The sequence below is a fragment of the Centropristis striata genome, chromosome 20 (genome assembly GCF_030273125.1).
Source record: "Centropristis striata isolate RG_2023a ecotype Rhode Island chromosome 20, C.striata_1.0, whole genome shotgun sequence".
Lineage (NCBI taxonomy): Eukaryota > Metazoa > Chordata > Actinopteri > Perciformes > Serranidae > Centropristis > Centropristis striata.
Genome location: NC_081536.1, coordinates 32,336,181 through 32,353,216, shown reverse-complemented (window position 1 = coordinate 32,353,216; position 17,036 = coordinate 32,336,181). Strand labels below are relative to the sequence as shown.

The window sequence follows — 17,036 nt, the reverse complement described above, 5'->3', positions numbered from 1 at the left end:
ATTAATTTGACACAGGGGCCACAACAGGGGCCTAGGGCTTCTTCACAGGGGCAGTGGCCCCTGGAGGCCCCTGTGTAGAACCGCCACTGTCTAGGCACTTTAGGAATGCCAAAAAATATGATTATTTTCATGCAGTAAAATGTGTTATTTTCACCTGTTGTACTTGAATATTTCTGCACACTGATGCCACTGATAAATCCAGTTTTTCTAGATAGATAGATAGATATACTTTATTTATCCCAAGCTGGGAAATTACAGTGTAGCAGCAGCATTACACACAGAGACAATAACAACACAATTAAGTAAAAATAACAACCTAGGCATACTTCAAGCAATAAAATATAAAAATACAATAAAAATACAATACAATATAAAGTGTCTAAAGAAGTATTTATTCTGTATTAAGGAGTAGAATAGAATTCCAGTGCAGAATAAATATGAATATACAGTATAAAAATGTTGGTGCTATGAAACAAATAAGGTGCAATGAACAATGCACTGTAAAAAGAGTTTTTGATGATTAACAGGTTGTTTCTTCATGAAAACTAGATTTGGGTTTTAAAATTCAATCAAGCTGCTTTTTTATGACAACATAAAGGTTAAAGCTGATAAAAACCTAAAGAATCCACAGGTACAAACCAGGTTGGTTGTAGTTTTCTACAGAAGGAGGGAAAAAGTGGCACAGGCATTTTCAAAGGGGTCCCTTGACCTCTGACCTCAACATATCTGGATGAAAATGCATTATATGGGTTCCCACAAAGCTTCTTTTTACAGACATGCCTAATGTTTGCTAATCCCAGGCAGCTTTTGGCAAAAAATTATGTAGTTTTGCATGCAGTAAAAAGTGTTATTTTCACCTATTGTTCTTGAATATTTCTGCACACTGGGGTCCCTAAACACTCTGGGAGCTGCATAAACTGGCCATGACTAGAAAGTACAATGCATTTCTTGCAGAAATCTCCAAAATTGTGAAAAGTTTTTGAAACCAATGGTGTTCATCAGGGTCTTGGTGTCGTTATGTGTTGTTTGGAGGGGTTTTTGACATTTTTTATCAGCTCTAAAGTAAAGGAAATGGCCAACTTTAGCACCAAATCTCCCTAACAGATGGTATCGACCCAAAAATGACGACTTCTGAGACATAATTGAGCATGATGATGACCTTTATATATATTCCAATCACATTATATTCCTCTAAAATATCATGTGATCTTCCCATTTGAAACAGTCTAGAACCACGACTGGTGTCAGTGTGACTGAAACTGATGCTGTGAACCAAAGTAAACTTCTTTCACGTTGTCGTGTTAGACAGAGTTAAACAGCACACTCGGGGTTAACCTTTTTAAAAGCAGTAATAAATGAAACTTCTGTTCATATCAGCATAATCCTCAAAACACTGACAAGAACTGGTCCAGGACAGAGAAACTGACTTTTTGTGGCTGAACATTTATCACAGTTCAACACAGCAGACGACACTGAGCTGCTCTTCATTCATTCACAGATCAATAAGTTGAGTGTGTACATAAAGCGTGGTCGGGTTTCATGCATTGAGCCTGTTTATGTGTTTATATTGTTCCCAAACGCCTGAGGCAAACTGGATTTAATCAGTGGAATTTTTTTATTACAACACAGCTGTCATAGTTGACTGTTTTATGAAAGAAGGGTTTATTTTTATTATTTTTATTACTAAAGGTATGCAACACTCTCAGAAGTAGGGGTACAGTACCCGAGGTACAATAGACACTAATGTACCCCTTAGACCATGCGTGTCAAACTCGTGGCCCGCGGGCCAATTGTGGCCCTCGTGACGATATTTTGTGGCCCCCACCTTGATATGAAAGTTTAATGTGAGTTTTATATGAATGGCACTTTACCGTGTTGTGTGTGGAAGGTCCCTTTGATTACTTTTTTTGATAATTTTGTGTCTTTTTTTGGTCATTTTGTGTCTTTTTTTGGGGGGGAGGGGGGGGGGGGGGTCATTTTGATACTACCTCCAGCGGCCCCCATGTAATTTGAGTTTGAGACCCCTGGTGTAAATATACCATATATATATCTATATATATATATATATATATATATATCTATATATATATATATATATATATATCTATATCTATATCTATATATATATATATATATATATATCATAATCTTCAGCTTAATTTACTAAAAGTAAGGAAACAAAATATGTAATTGCTTATATTTAGTGTATTTTCGGCCTTCTAAATGCATCTGTAGAAATGCTTATTTCTAGATTTAACAATCTTAATTCAAGAAGTGAAAATATCTTGCTGCATGGACAAATAATTTCACTTGTTTTTAGTACCTTTTCCCTCAAATGTAGTGTTTTTAGGCACCCTATTTTTTGCAGTGCAGCATGCAACAAAGCTGGAGCACCACTTCATTTTGCTTTCTGTCTTGCTTTGTCTCTTGAGTGGAAAAGGGAAAGAGTGGACTTTTGCAAGACCTTGTGGACTAATTGAGTTGGCACCATAATATCACATTTTTGCAGCTGTACAAGAGGCAGCCTTGTACTTTTGGGACAGGGTGAGTGAGTTCCAAGCCTCATCACTGTCATCTCGTTTGAAACCCTGATTACATACACAAGCAGGTTTTTATGTCCATAAAATAGCAGCTAGTGGCAGCAGCCCATTCAGACAGAGGCCTAATAATAAGCTCCACAGCGAGAGGGAAAGCTGACAGCTGTTGAAGGAGTTGAGTGTATTTTGAGGAGGGGAGAGAGGTGGAGGGATGAACTGTCAGCGTTTCTGCCTTATCACTGCAGCAGGTGGACAGGCTGCTTTTATTTCTCAGTCTCACACTGTAGAGTCACACTTTATATTTGTACCATAGATTCTCTGGAAGGATTAGACACAAAATGACAAAAAAAAGACATAAAATGACCAAAAAAGACATAAAATGAGAAGACAGAATGACCAAAAAACCCACAGAAGACACAAAATGACAAAAAAAGACACAAAAAGAAAGAAATTGACTAAAAAAGACACAAAATGACCAAAACAATACACAAAAAGACACAAAATGATTAAAAAAGACATAAAATAACAAAAAAAGACACAAAATAACTAAAAAAAGACACAAAATGACTAAAAAAAAAGACACAAAATGACTAAAAATAACACAGAAGGCACAAAATGACACAAAATTACCAAAAAAAGACACAAAATAACTATAAAAGACACTAAAAGACACAAAATGACTAAAAAAGGACACAAAATGACCAAAAAAGGCACAAAGTGAGAAGACAGAATTACCAAAAAAAAAACACAGAAGACACAAAATAACAAAAAAATACACATAAAACCCACAAAAAGACAAAAGACACGAAAAGACATGTAAAGGATTCAAAAATGGACAAAATAGCCCTTTAAGAACTTAACTTACAGAGTACTAACTTAAAGAGTTAACATACAAGTTAACATAAGGATAAAACATAAATGTACAAGTTCGGCCAGCAGAATTCTCTTCCCAATTTAAGTTCAATTAAATGTATTTTCCCAGTGATCACTCGTGTCACTGGACCTTCATGGGATTAACGCACGAAACTTTGTGTCAAGAGGCAGCAGACGGTCAGAACCCCGACCACATTAACTGACTGATCTTTTGTCTGGAATCAAAAGGATCATGAGTGATGTTTGGCTGCAATTAATCCAGAAATCAAGTTGTTACGCAACAACTTGAACTAACCAGAGCAGAGAGAGAGAGAGAGAGAGAGAGAGAGAGAGAGAGAGAGAGAGAGAGAGAGAGAGAGAGAGAGAGAGAGAGAGAGAGAGAGAGAGAGAGAGCAGCTTGTTCTCTCTGGTTCACAGTTAATCCACATCGTCGCCTCGCTCATGTGACGTCCTGACCAACCGCCTTCTGGGAGAGGAGAGTGTGTCTGGGTGCAACGATTAACCCTGTGGAGCCTTAAAGGGCTATTTAGTCCATTTTTTAAAAATCATTTTCATGTCTTTTCGTGTCTTTTTCGGTCATTTTGGGTCTTTTTTGGGTCATTTTGTGTCTTTTTGTGATTTTTTTGGTCATTTTGTGTCTTTTTCAGTAATTTTGTGACTTTTTTAGTCATTTAGTGTATTTTTGTGTCTTTTTTTAGTCATTTTGTGTCTTTTTCGGTCATTTTGTGTATTTTTTTGGGTCATTTTGTGTCTTTTTCAGTAATTTTGTGACTTTTTTAGTCATTTAGTGTATTTTTGTGTCTTTTTTTAGTCATTTTGTGTCTTTTTTTAGTCATTTTGTGTCTTTTTCTGTCATTTTGTGTATTTTTTGTGTATTTTTTTTGGTCATTTTGTGTCTTTTTCAGTAATTTTGTGACTTTTTTTAGTCATTTAGTGTATTTTTGTGTATTTTTTTGGGTCATTTTGTGTCTTTTTTTAGTCATTTTGTCCCGGGGAACATAGGGATGACCCATTTGTCATGTTAACATTTTAGCTTAGCTTGTTAGCATGCTAACATTTGCTAATTAGCACCTTTTGTCAAGACAATTTTATAAAAATCCTAATATGTCAACCTAAGTGAAAAGTTTAAGTTTAAATTTTTTTTAACCTCTGGGCAACATGAATGTCTGCAAATGCAAATAATCTAACCCTAACCCTGACTCTAACTTAACCTAACCTAACCCTAAAAGGTAAAAAGCTAAGCCTCGATGCAAGACAATATAATTAGGGGTGGGAATATACAAACATGAGTAATCCTAGATTTAAAAAGCCAAAAAAAGAACTGCAAAGTAACAGAAAGTATACGCTGCTGTGCAAATTTAAGTTTTTGGCAGTTTGAGCTAAGGTGGGCCATGTGACGGTCGGCCTGCTGGCCATGCTGAGAGTCTACCGTAAAGATTGATAGATTGCGGGGAATATAGGACCCTTTTTCTGGAAAAGACACAAAATGACTAAAAAAAGACACAAAAAGACACAAAATGACAAAGAAAAGACACAAAATGACTAAAAAAAGACACAAAAAGACACAAAATGACAAAGAAAAGACACAAAATGACTAAAAAAAGACACAAAAGACACAAAAAGACACAAAATGACAAAGAAAAGACACAAAATGACTAAAAAAAGACTCAAAATGACAAAGAAAGACATAAAATGAGAAGACAAAATGACCTAAAAACCCCACAGAAGACACAACAAACAAACCAAACAATTAAGAATGTCTTAGTGACGATATATAACGTCTAGCTGCTAGTGTGGAGCCGACATGTGGAAGAGCTTTTGGCCCCGGGCCCCCGGAGCGGCCTGGAGGCACAGTTGAACGGGGTCATGAGGTTATGGTGTGAAGTGCTTGGCTGTGGGAATAGATGTGAGCAAAGTCTGTATTTCTTTGCACAATACAGTGTGGCCACAGAGGATAAAGTTACAACAAACACACTAATACATGGAAAAGTCCTGCAGGCTTCCAGTAATCCCTGTATGCTTGTTTTACAGTAGAGAAAATAAAACTCAGCATGGGGCCTTAAACAGAAAGACTTTCAAGGAAAATGTTTTCATAATGGATTAACAGTAGTGACAGAAAAAATGATTCACCAAAAAGTCCCAAATTAATATCAGTTTTTGTGTCCACCACTTGTCACCAATAGTCCAGACTGGCGACAGGCCAATTTCGGCCCTTGTGATGATATTTTGTGGCCCCCACCTTGATATGAAAGTTTAATGTGAGTTTTATATGAATGGCACTTTACCGTGTTGTGTGTGTGGAAGGTCCCTTGAATTACTTTTTTTTTTGTAATTTTGTGTCTTTTTTTGGGGGGTAATTTTGTTTTTTTAATCATTTTGTGTCTTGTTTTGTAATTTTGGGTCTTTTTTTTTTATTTTGGGTCTTTTTTAAAGTAATTTGGTGTTTTTTCAGTCATTTTGTATCTTTTTTTGGTCATTTTGTGTGTCTTTTTTTAGTAATTTTGTGTGTTTTTTTGGTCATTTTGTGTCTTTTTAAGTGATTTTGTGTTTTTTTTCTTTTGTAATTTTGTGTCTTTATTTGGTCATTTTGTTTTTTTAATAATTTTGTGTCTTTTTTTGTAATTTTGGGTCTTTTTTAAAAAAAATTGGGTGTTTTTTAAAGTAATTTGGTGTTTTTTCAGTCATTTTGTATCTTTTTTTGGTCATTTTGTGTGTCTTTTTTTAGTAATTTTGTGTGTTTTTTTGGTCATTTTGTGTCTTTTTAAGTGATTTTGTGTTTTTTCTCTTTTGTAATTTTGTATCTTTATTTGGTAATTTTGTGTTTTTCAGATAATTTTGTCTTTTTTCAGTCATTTTGTATCTTTATTTGGTCATTTGTGTCTTTTTAAGTAATTTAGTGTTTTTTTTCTTTTGTAATTTTGTGTCGTTTTTTAATAATTTTGTGTCTTTTTTTCGTCATTTTGATACTGCCTCCAGCAGCCTCCAGGTAATTTGAGTTTGAGACCCCTGCTTGAGACCCATGCTGTGCATCAAAGGGTTAATGACTTTTTATATTAGGGGAAATTTGTGCAGAAACATGTGCAGGCAGGCAAATAACAGCCACCAGCCACCACAGACAGGACAGTGTTTTGTTGTTGATAATGAACATGCACTCCACAGACTGGGACATTAACCTTTAATCCAGGGGTCTCAAACTCAAACTGCCTGGGGGGTGCTGGAGGCCGTATCAAAATGACCAAAAAAAGACACAAAATTACAAAAAAAAAGACACAAAATTACAAAAAAAAAGACACAAAATTACAAAAAAGACACAAAATGACTGAAAAAACACTAAATTACTTAAAAAAGACACAAAATGGCTGAAAAAAGACACAAAATTACTAAAAAAGACACAATTATTTAAAAAAGACACAAAATTAACAATAAAAGACACAACATTACTAAAGAAAGACACAAAATTACTAAAAAAGACACAAAATTACCAAAAAAAGACACTAAATTACTTAAAAAAGCCACAAAATGACTGGAAAAACACTAAATTACTTAAAAAAGCCACAAAATTACTAAAAAAAAGACACACAATTATTAAAAAAGACACAAAATTACCAAAAAAAGACACAACATTACTAAAGAAAGACACAAAATGACTAAAAAAACACAAAATTACCAAAAAAAGACACAAAATTACTAAAAAAGGAGACAAAATTACCAAAAAAGACACAAAATTATTTTTAATTATTTAATTATTTTAAGACTGCACCCGTTCATTAGCCGCCGTGCTGTTGTTGTTGTTAACGTCGTCATAGAAACAAGTGAAACAAAGCTCCAGCTTGCGCAATAAATGGACCTTCCACACACAACACGGTAAAGAGACATTCATATAAAACTCACATTAAACTTTCATATCAAGGTGGGGGCCACAAAATATCGTCACGAGGGCCGCAATTGGCCCGCGGGCCGCGAGTTTGAGACCCATGCTTTAACCGAATCCTTACTCGACCCCTTTAGAGGTGAGGATGAACTGATCTGCCCTGAGCTGTGAAACTGGTTTCCATGAAGTTCCTGTGAGGATTCATTAACTAGACGGAGCCGTGCTGACTGCGTGGCTCGGCTCTGTTTTGTCTGCAGTCAACAGAAAACAGTTGTAAACACATGAGACGTCCAGATGAATGTTTCACTCATGTAACTTTGTTAATCTTGACCTTTGTTACGACCTGCTCCACACCCTGCTAACGCTAACTGTTTTATGTCTTGGCGGCAATAGTCAATAACAACGTCTGTTATTTATTATACAGAAAGTGTGTATGAATTGACAGTGACAGCAAATGTGGCCAAAACTCTAACTAACTGTAATTCAATTCAGAAGTGTCCTGATTAATATTGTTTCTTGTGGCCAGAAGGGGGTGGCCCAATTGGTTGCAGTAAGATTGTATAGAAGTCTATGAGAAAAACGGCCTACTTCTCACTTGTTTTCTCATAATGAGTTTATGGTCTCAATTGTTGGTTTCAAGTCTTATTCAATACAGCATGATGTTCATTTTGTAAATTATGGATCCATTTAGAGCAGGGGTCTCAAACTTGATATTTTGTGGCCCCCACCTTGATATGAAAGTTTAATGTGAGTTTTATGTGAATGGAACCGTGTTGTGTGTGGAAGGTCCCTTTAATTACTTTTTTAAATAAGTGTGTGTCTTTTTTTTGTTATTTTGTGTGTTCTTTAATAATTTTGTCTCTTTCTTTGATTATTTTGTGTCTTTTTTGTCATTTTGTTTCTTTTTTTGGGTCATTTTCTGTCTTTTTAAAATAATTTTGTGTCTTTTTTGGTAATTTTGTGTCTTTTTTTAAGTAATTCAGTGTTTTTCCAGTCATTTTGTGTCTTTTTTGGTAATTCTGTGTATTTCTTTAAATTTTGTGTCTTTTTTTTAGTAATTCTGTGTCTTTTTTGGTAATTTTGTGTCCTTTTTTGGTAATGTTGTGTCTTTTTAGTCATTTTGTGTCTTTTTTTTGGTCACTTTGTGTCTTTTTTTTTGGTGATTTGTGTCTTTTTTTGGTAATTTTGTGTCTTCTTTTGGTAATTTTGTGTCTTTTTTAAGTAATTTAGTTTTTTTTAGTAATTTTGTGTCTTTTTTTGGTCTTTTTGATACTGCCTCCAGCAGCTCCCAGGTAATTTGAGTTTGAGACCCCTGGACTAAATCTGTTTTTGGCTGACTGGTCAACTTCATGAATTTTTGAGAAGTCTACTGTCCATAATGTATGACCTTATTTTTTTTTTTACATTGAATAATATCCAGGTTATCAGAGTGTGTTTGCTCCTGACTGACTACTGGAAAAACGTGAAAAAATGAATGATCAACTGTCATTTTAATGAGTGTCTCCTCAAAAAGAAACATCCATGAAATGAGACAACCATGAAGAGTTAATGAACACAGTGACATTTCCAGGAACATGCCGTTGTAGTAAAGACCTCTGTGATTTGTTTTTACTAAAAGATGAACCAGACAGTAGATCGGTGCCAGAACAACTGCTCTGTCAGGGAATTCAGTTCACACTGGTGGACGATCGTGGGACAAGAGCCAGAGTGATGAAAACCAATCCTGTAAACAATTTATCATTCAAATGGGTGAACCACAGGGTTTAAATTAGGGGTCTCAAACTCAAATTACCTGGAGGCCGTATCAAAATGACCAAAAAAAGACACTAAATTATTTTTAAAAAAAGACACAAAATGACAGAAAAAACTAAATTACTTGAAAAAGACACAAAATGACCAAAAAAGACACAAAATGACTGAAAAAATACTAACTTACTGAAAAAAGACACAAACTTACAAAAAAGACACAAAATTACCAAAAAATACACAAAATTATTTAAAAAAACCCAAAACAAAATGACACAAAAAGACACAAAATGACAGAAAAAGACAGAATTACCAAAAAAGACACAAAGTTATTTAAAAAGACAAAATGACCAAAAAAGACACAAAATTACCCAAAAAGACACAAAATGATTTTAAAAAAGACACAAAATGACTGAAAAAACACTAAATTACTTAAAAAGACACAAAATAAAAGAAAAAGACACAAAATTACTAAAAAAGACACAAAATTATTTTAAAAAAGACACAAAATTACCAAAAAAGACACAGAATTACCAAAAAAGACACAAAATTATTAAAAAAGGACACAAAATTATTAAAAAAGGACACAAAATGACCCCCAAAACACACAAAATGACCAAAAAAATACACAAAATTAAATAAAAATACACAAAATTACAATTTTAATTTTAATTAATTTAATTAAAGGGACCTTCCACACACAACACGGTAAAGTGCCATTCATATAAAACTGAACATTAAACTTTCATATCAAGGTGGGGGCCACAAAATGTCGTCACAAGGGCCGCAATTGGCCCGCGGGCCGCGAGTTTGAGACCCATGGTTTAAAGACTCTATGAGGACAGTGTTCGACTGTTGGCTTAATTATAACCAGACTTTTTGGTCAATTACAAACATCAAACAGCATTTTTGTGACTCTAACTTTCTTTTTTTCTTTCTTTCTCAGGAATTTATTCCCATCCAACTTGGTGGCTGCTGCTTTCCGCTCTGTGAGTGCCAGCACCTCACTCCACCACACCACTTTGTCCCTACTTTTTCACCAGTTCCCCTTTTTAATTTAACTTTCTCCTCACCACCTGTGTCTTGTGTAGATTGTTCATCAGAATTTATTTCAACGGGCCGTGCGGATGCCGCTCCGCGTTCGTTTACAGCGGCTGTAAATCCCAGCTGTATGTCTCTGAGAGCCTCATAATGCCTCTTAATGAGGAGCCGCTCAGAATAGAGACCGCTGCTCTCCCCTGCTCGCCAAAACGCTCCTTTTCCCTGTCCCTTACCAGCCGTTACCATGGCGAAACCATTCCATTCTAGCCAGCCTAGCAACCAACCTCGCCTCGCTGCTCTTGATCGCGGCCCGCTTCACTTCCGAGAATTATCATCGTGTGTGTTAAGGCTAAACTAAGAACCAGGAAAGTTCAATATTTGGGCATGCAGAGATTTAAAAAAAAGGCCAATGCACACACGAAAAGTACACACACACACACACTCTTAGTCACGCCGATTGCTTTAGACGTGCCTGAAATCAGGATTCACACACAAGTTAGTGACTTCTCACAGAGAGAGGAAGTGGAGTTTCAAAGTGCAGCCGGGTCACAGAGTTCAATATTCACCCCCACCACCCGGCCTATACTGTGGTAAGGGCCCCTGTGGAATGGGTCCAAGTGTGGATTAAACCCAGAAAGCAGAGGAGAGGGGAGATTTACACAACATGACAGGCAGCTAGATGCTTAAAACAGACATTTAAACAAATAGAGTGTAAGATTTATATTACAGGGAGCGCTGTCTTTTTAGTTTTATGACGATAGTCATGTACTAAATGTCTGAAAGTACATATAATATATTTGTCAAGATGCAGGGAACCTTTATCCCACAGGGCCTATTTAAAGAAATGCATAGATAGAGGGGGCATTGTTGCATTGCTGGTTGCTGGTTGTCTCCTTCACTGCTCAAAGACTCAAAGACTGTCTGGACCTGAATGGACAGTGTCAAACTGGCCCCAGACTCCATGCACATGCTGCATTCCTGATGAGAGCAACCACATTTTGCACAACTTTTTATGCCTGTGGTTCAAGTACAGAGGTGGGGTTGGGATGCCGTTAGCTTAGCTTAGCATAAAGACTTGAAGCAGGGGGAAACAGCTAGCCATAGCCGTGTTTCCTTTAGGGGGAAGAGTGGCCACGCCCTCTCAAAAGTCTCAGGCCACGCCCTCTTACAAGTCTCAGGCCACGCCCTCTCAAAAGTCTCAGGCCACGCCCTCTCAAAAGTCCGTTCACTCTGCGTGTCTCCACAATAAAAAGGCCCTCAGAGGGATTTACGAGACTTTTACGGAGGTGACGTATGGTTTTCGACCGTCGCGTCAGATTAAACACGGGAGACGCAACTGTGCACAACATCAGCAGCTGATCATAAACAAACCAGCATGGCTAATTATGCACAGCGTTACCGCTGATCATAAACATAATGATCTTGAAATAACCGGCATCGCTAACTGTGCACAGAGTATCCGGCGCTTGTTGTGAACAAACAGAGATCGCTAAAATAGATAGATAGATAGATAGATAGATAGATAGATAGATAGATAGATAGATAGATAGTTACTTTATTAATCCCTTGGGAATGTTCCCTCAGGAAATTGGCAATTCCAGTAGCAGTACAACACCAATACAGTAAAATAGAATAAATAGAATAAAGTTAGTAACTAGTCATAATGTGCAAAATAAGACAGTTCAAGACACAATAAAAACACAATACAAAATATAAAAACAATAACTATAACTATAACAGTGAACACCTCCTGCAGCAGCAGCACATACACACTGTACTGCTACAGAGCTAACTGTTAGCCTGTTAGCACATACACACTGTACTGCTACAGAGCTAGCTGTTAGCCTTTTGCAGACTGGACGCTAAGATGCTAACATCCCCTCCGGCTCTGGGAGACACGGCTGGGAGAGACTGCTGCAGGAGGAATGTGTCGACTCGTTCTTACTCTTCTTAACGAGCCCCCCCCCCCCGCAGCTCGTTAAGAAGAGACGAAAAGTTGCTAATTATAGCAACAAAGTCGCTAAGTTGTCAACACTGCTTCACTGGCTTTTACAAATGGCGCGTGTTGTTTTGGCGTCGAGTACTACGTCACATCCTGCTTAGCGATCTATCCAATCAGTAACCAGGCTTTTTTCAGGGGAGAAAAAAGACCCTGCTCTAGTGGAAACAGCCCTCATGTCTCTACCAGCATGTGAAATGCTTAGTAATAATAATAATAAACACAGAGTTAAGTGCTGGGATGAGTCTTGCCGTCACAATGAAAATCTACTTAATAGAAATGCATGAGTGAACAGCGTCAAGCCAAATTAACTACAACTGTCTTCCTTTCTTTCTTTCCTTTATGTTGCAGTATGCCACTGACTACAAGATGGTTGCTGTAGGGAATGACACCAATGGGACCATGCTCTATCAAAAGGTATGAATGGGAAACAGCCCATGCATACATAATACACAAACTCACACATGTATGGGGAATATACTGTATTACTTCCTCTTGAATGAGCTACACTAGCACCAGATATTGATATTTTTAATGGTCCAACTTCCATTTGTTTTATTGTGTTTTATAACGTTTTTTTTGCTCTTTAGCCGCCATTGAAAGTCACTCTCAAATAATATTAGTTCAAACACTTAAATAGCTTGTTTAAACTGACGTGGTCTGCAGTCTGTTTTATCACAAGACTTCTTCATGGCGTTGCAACGTAAAAACGAAGCAGCATGGAGCCCTGCTGTCAGCTTTTTAGAAGTTTCCATGTCCAATTTAGTGCATCAACCCTTTTACAGCAAAGGTAAAAAAAAACCCCACCTCGAACAGGTGTGAGTTTTTGCTGGATTTTTAAATTTTGCAGTTTGCATTCAGCACTTTTAATGCAATATTTTATCTTTATGTGTGTTTTTTTTTTTGTATTTTTTTTTTAATTTTTTGTGTGTTTTTGTTTGTGTTTTATGTGGGTGTTTTATGTTTTTTGTGGGTTTTTATGTGGGGTTTTTTTCATTTTTTGTGGGTTTTTGTTTGTGTTTTATGTGTGTTTTTTGTGTGTTTTTTTTGGTCATTTTTTGGTCATTTTTTGTGGGTTTTTGTGTGTGTTTTTGTGTGTTTTAAGTGGATTTTTATGTGTTTTTTTATAAAAAAAAAAATTAGATTTTTATGTGTGTTTTTGTAATTTTATGTGTGTGTTTTGGTGTGTTTTTTTGTGTTGAAAATGTTGATCCAGTAAGTCAAAATGGAAAAAAATAATAATCAGGTCATATCGGTGAGGTTGTGCTGAAAACAATGATACCAACACGGCACGGTGAACAGTTTTTAGGTGGTTTATACAGGCAGAATGAAAAGGAGTCAAAAACCGACAAGATAGCCTCAAACTCCAAAGGGTTAAAGTACTAATACCACACTGTGAAATTACTCCACTACAAGTAAAAGTCCTGCATCCAAAACTTACTGAAGTAAAAGTACGAAAGTATAATCAGACATATTGTAGCTTTTAGTCTAATTGATAGGGTTGTTAATACCGTGAACATTTATTTCCATTCACTTCACTACTATTTCAAATATTAATTTCGAAAAACCTGATGAAGGAATTGTGTGTTGAAATTATGATTGTTTAACTTCCTTGAAGCATTTTAACCCAAAAGTTAAAATGGCTAAATTAGCTTTTTGCCAGTTTATGTCATGGCCAGTTTGCTGTCAGTGTGTGTGTGTGTGTTTCTACCGAAGTTAGACTTAATTGAACACAAGAGGTTAAGAGGTAAGTTACTGTAAAACCTTGGCGAACATGTTTGCTTTGAGCAGCTTTGGTGAGTGAACATGTGAGGTCACCCATGGGTGCAAACTCACTGAATAAGCACTATATGAAAGACTAATGGATGACTTGGTTTAGGGAGGACGGAGTCAAGGTTGATTAGACATTATAAATAGTGCCGTATGTGTGATTTGTACTCCAGGTCAAAGGTTAATTGGTTTTTATTTAAAGACTGGCGCTGGCACCAAATAACCATAAGCAGATGTCTGGGTTTCAGAGCTTCTGAAGTGGAATAACTACTGTTAACCTACAAGATGTTACCTATAATTTAAATACAGCACTGAAGATAAAAAGGACGAAGCTGTTATGATGGGAAAAGGCTCTTATTTACATTGCTCCTAAAAGGGTGGACAGGTGCAAACATGCAACATGCAGCAGGCGGGATCATAATAGTCTGCAGAGCTCATCCTGGAATTTTGTTGTAGTTTTATAAGTTGTCTTGACAAATGGTGCTAATTAGCAAATGTTAGCATGCTAACAAGCTAAGCTAAAATCTTAACATGACGAACAGTTAGCATGTTACCATTGTCATTGAGAACATGTAAGCTTTTAGCTTCAGATGTGCCTAAGTACAGCATCACAACGGCGTTATTGTGAATCCCACAACTTTTCTTGCGTAACATTAAAAAGCTAGGATTGACCTGGCGTCCATGCTAGCACGAGGCACTTGAATCTTGTTTAGATCCTAAACCAATCAGGTGTTTTTATTTTATTGTCTACCATTTTATTGTCAATTGGATGGATTCCAGTTCAAATGCTGAAAACTGGCAAATGTTAGCATGCTAGCAAGCTAAGCTAGAATGTTAACATGATGAACAGTTAGCATGTTACCATTGTCATTGAGAGCATGTTAGCTTATAGCTTCAGATGTCCAGCATCACAATGGCGTTATTGGGAATCCCACAACTTTTCTTGCGTAACATTGAGAAGCTAGAAATAGCCTGGCGTCCATGCTAGCATGAGGCACTTAAATCTTTGTTTAGATCGTATCCCCTGACAACGGCTATCCTGACAATAACCACTCAAGGACAATTGTTTACCTAAACCAATCAGGTTGTTCTGCAGACAAGAAAAATTGTAGTATTCATAATGAGGCGTCACAAAGCTGCTAGCATGGCAGCCCACTTAAATGCTAATGCATACTCCCTTACTATTGGCTTCCTTCAATAGCAAGCAAATTGATAAATGCATTTCATGGGTTAAAATAACCACATTTATTTATTTTATTGCCTATCAACAGGAAATTCAATTTAGTTAACCACCAAAGAGTTTTGGTTTGGTATCGGTTTCAGGCATGGACACTTATCTGTAATTCAATTTTCATTCAGATTTGTGGCTTACACAACTTAAAACAACTGGACTTACAAAATCGTTTCTGTTTTTGTTGTCCAATGAACTTGTAATCTGTCCAAAGTGTTGACCGGTTGCCAGGTCACCTTGACCCACCACATATTCATTGGGCCTGTGTGGAGGATAATGTGGCGGTCTATACAGGGAACAAACACAGCCTGGTTGCAGATTTACAGATCGTCATGGGGCCTGTTAGATGAAGTGGATTTTGCAATCGTAGATAAGAGTTTGATGAGTTTGTTTGATTGTCAGAAGGAGAGGCAGAAGATCAGAAGCAGGATAAAAAAGGATAACGTGTACGGACGATTGAACAAAGGCTTTAAACATAGTAGCACAAAAGCTTTTTTGGCCTTCGACCACAGCAGCACTTGTTGACTACTACCAATTTTAAATTTTTTAAGGGTGCCATGACATTGGTCCGACGACCCAGCTGTCCAAACAAGTGATCCTTCTCTAATCCAAACATCATTATTCCTTAAGAAGCACGTAGGCAGTCACTGGACTCCAGTGTGTATTCTCGGACTATTGACCCAAATATCTATGTGTCGGACCAATGAGCTGCTCACTTTTAATGGTCCTATCCAGCACGGCATGCTCAAATTCAAACATTTTGGGGAAATGGCACGTCAACATGTCAACATTTTTTCCATTTAACATATTTCTAATGCAGCTGTTAACATGAAGTTTAGACCAGAAATGAGTATTAACATAAACAACTATAGGGTAAAGAAAGCAGAATATTTAATCCATAAAAAAGAAGAATGTCAAAAGCAGTAATTTTGATACTGCATACCTCCAGCGGCCCCCAGGTACTTTGAGTTTGAGACCCCTGGTTTAGGGTCAAATGCAGAGCTGTTTCTCCTCTGAATATGATGTGACATATTGCTGCCAAAAAGTTAAATTTTTGTCTGACCAATTCTCCCAGAAACCTACAGGCTTCTCCTAATGTTCAGTATTAGACTTCAAGATTTCTGACAACCATGTTCATACCAGGTCTTGGTCTAAATTTAATGTGACTAGCTATAAGGAAAATAGAAATATGATTTGTTGGCTACTTATTCCCCCCAAAAGGAAGTCAGATTAAAAAACGAATCAGCTAAATTTTGAGCATGCTTTAAAAAACTTCTAAATACAACTACTTGTCCCCAGTGTCTATGACTCTCCCCCACCGGTCCAGTATAAGGGAACAGTTGGAGGATCTGATGTTGGCACCCACCCATGGTATTTGTCTGTCATGGGTCATCAAGGACAGCCCCTCTAATGCCAAGGGATGAAGCTGGTAGAGCTGTGGGAGAGCTCAGGACAATGGAAGGGGATTGAGCTCAGGATTTGTCCCTGTCCTTATTCGTCATCCATCATCCAGTTCATTGAATCCTTCAACTGCCCCCAGACCCATGCACCCACACACGCACACTCTGTAGCAAGAGGTGCTGTACAAGCTACTGCAGAATATATCAGCGCATTGTTTGACAAGCTTACATCTCCAAAGGCTACAAATGAGGTCCCAGTCTAAGCTTACAGTATGTGTAGCTCCACCACTTTGGTCCAGACGGAATGAGTTCAACAACTAACCAGTGGCGAACTCAAGGGACCCCCCTGGTGCCTCCATGGTTGAAAAAACGCGCTAAACTGCCCTCAAGAAAAAAACGATTGGGTGCCCTCTAGGGCAGTGGTTCCCAACCTTTTTCTTGAGGGACCCACATTTTTACCATTGTAAACTTTGGCGACCCCCCCATTGTCCATTGCTTCTATGAAGCCGAACTCAATGGGACTTTCATGGTACCTTCTCTTTTTTGAGATAATTAGCATTTTCATCTC

At 37.2% G+C, this 17,036-nt stretch overlaps 1 protein-coding gene across 1 annotated transcript in view; it reads left to right on the top strand.

Annotated features, from left to right (window-relative positions):
* Nucleotides 1–17,036, top strand: part of slc1a4 (solute carrier family 1 member 4) — a 29,984-nt gene that overhangs the window by 1,094 nt on the left and 11,854 nt on the right. Inside the window, exons 2-3 of the mRNA XM_059359755.1 lie at nt 9,974–10,016; nt 12,419–12,484. Of these exons, the coding sequence (XP_059215738.1) occupies nt 9,974–10,016; nt 12,419–12,484 (109 nt within the window). The remainder of the gene's footprint in view (nt 1–9,973; nt 10,017–12,418; nt 12,485–17,036) is intronic.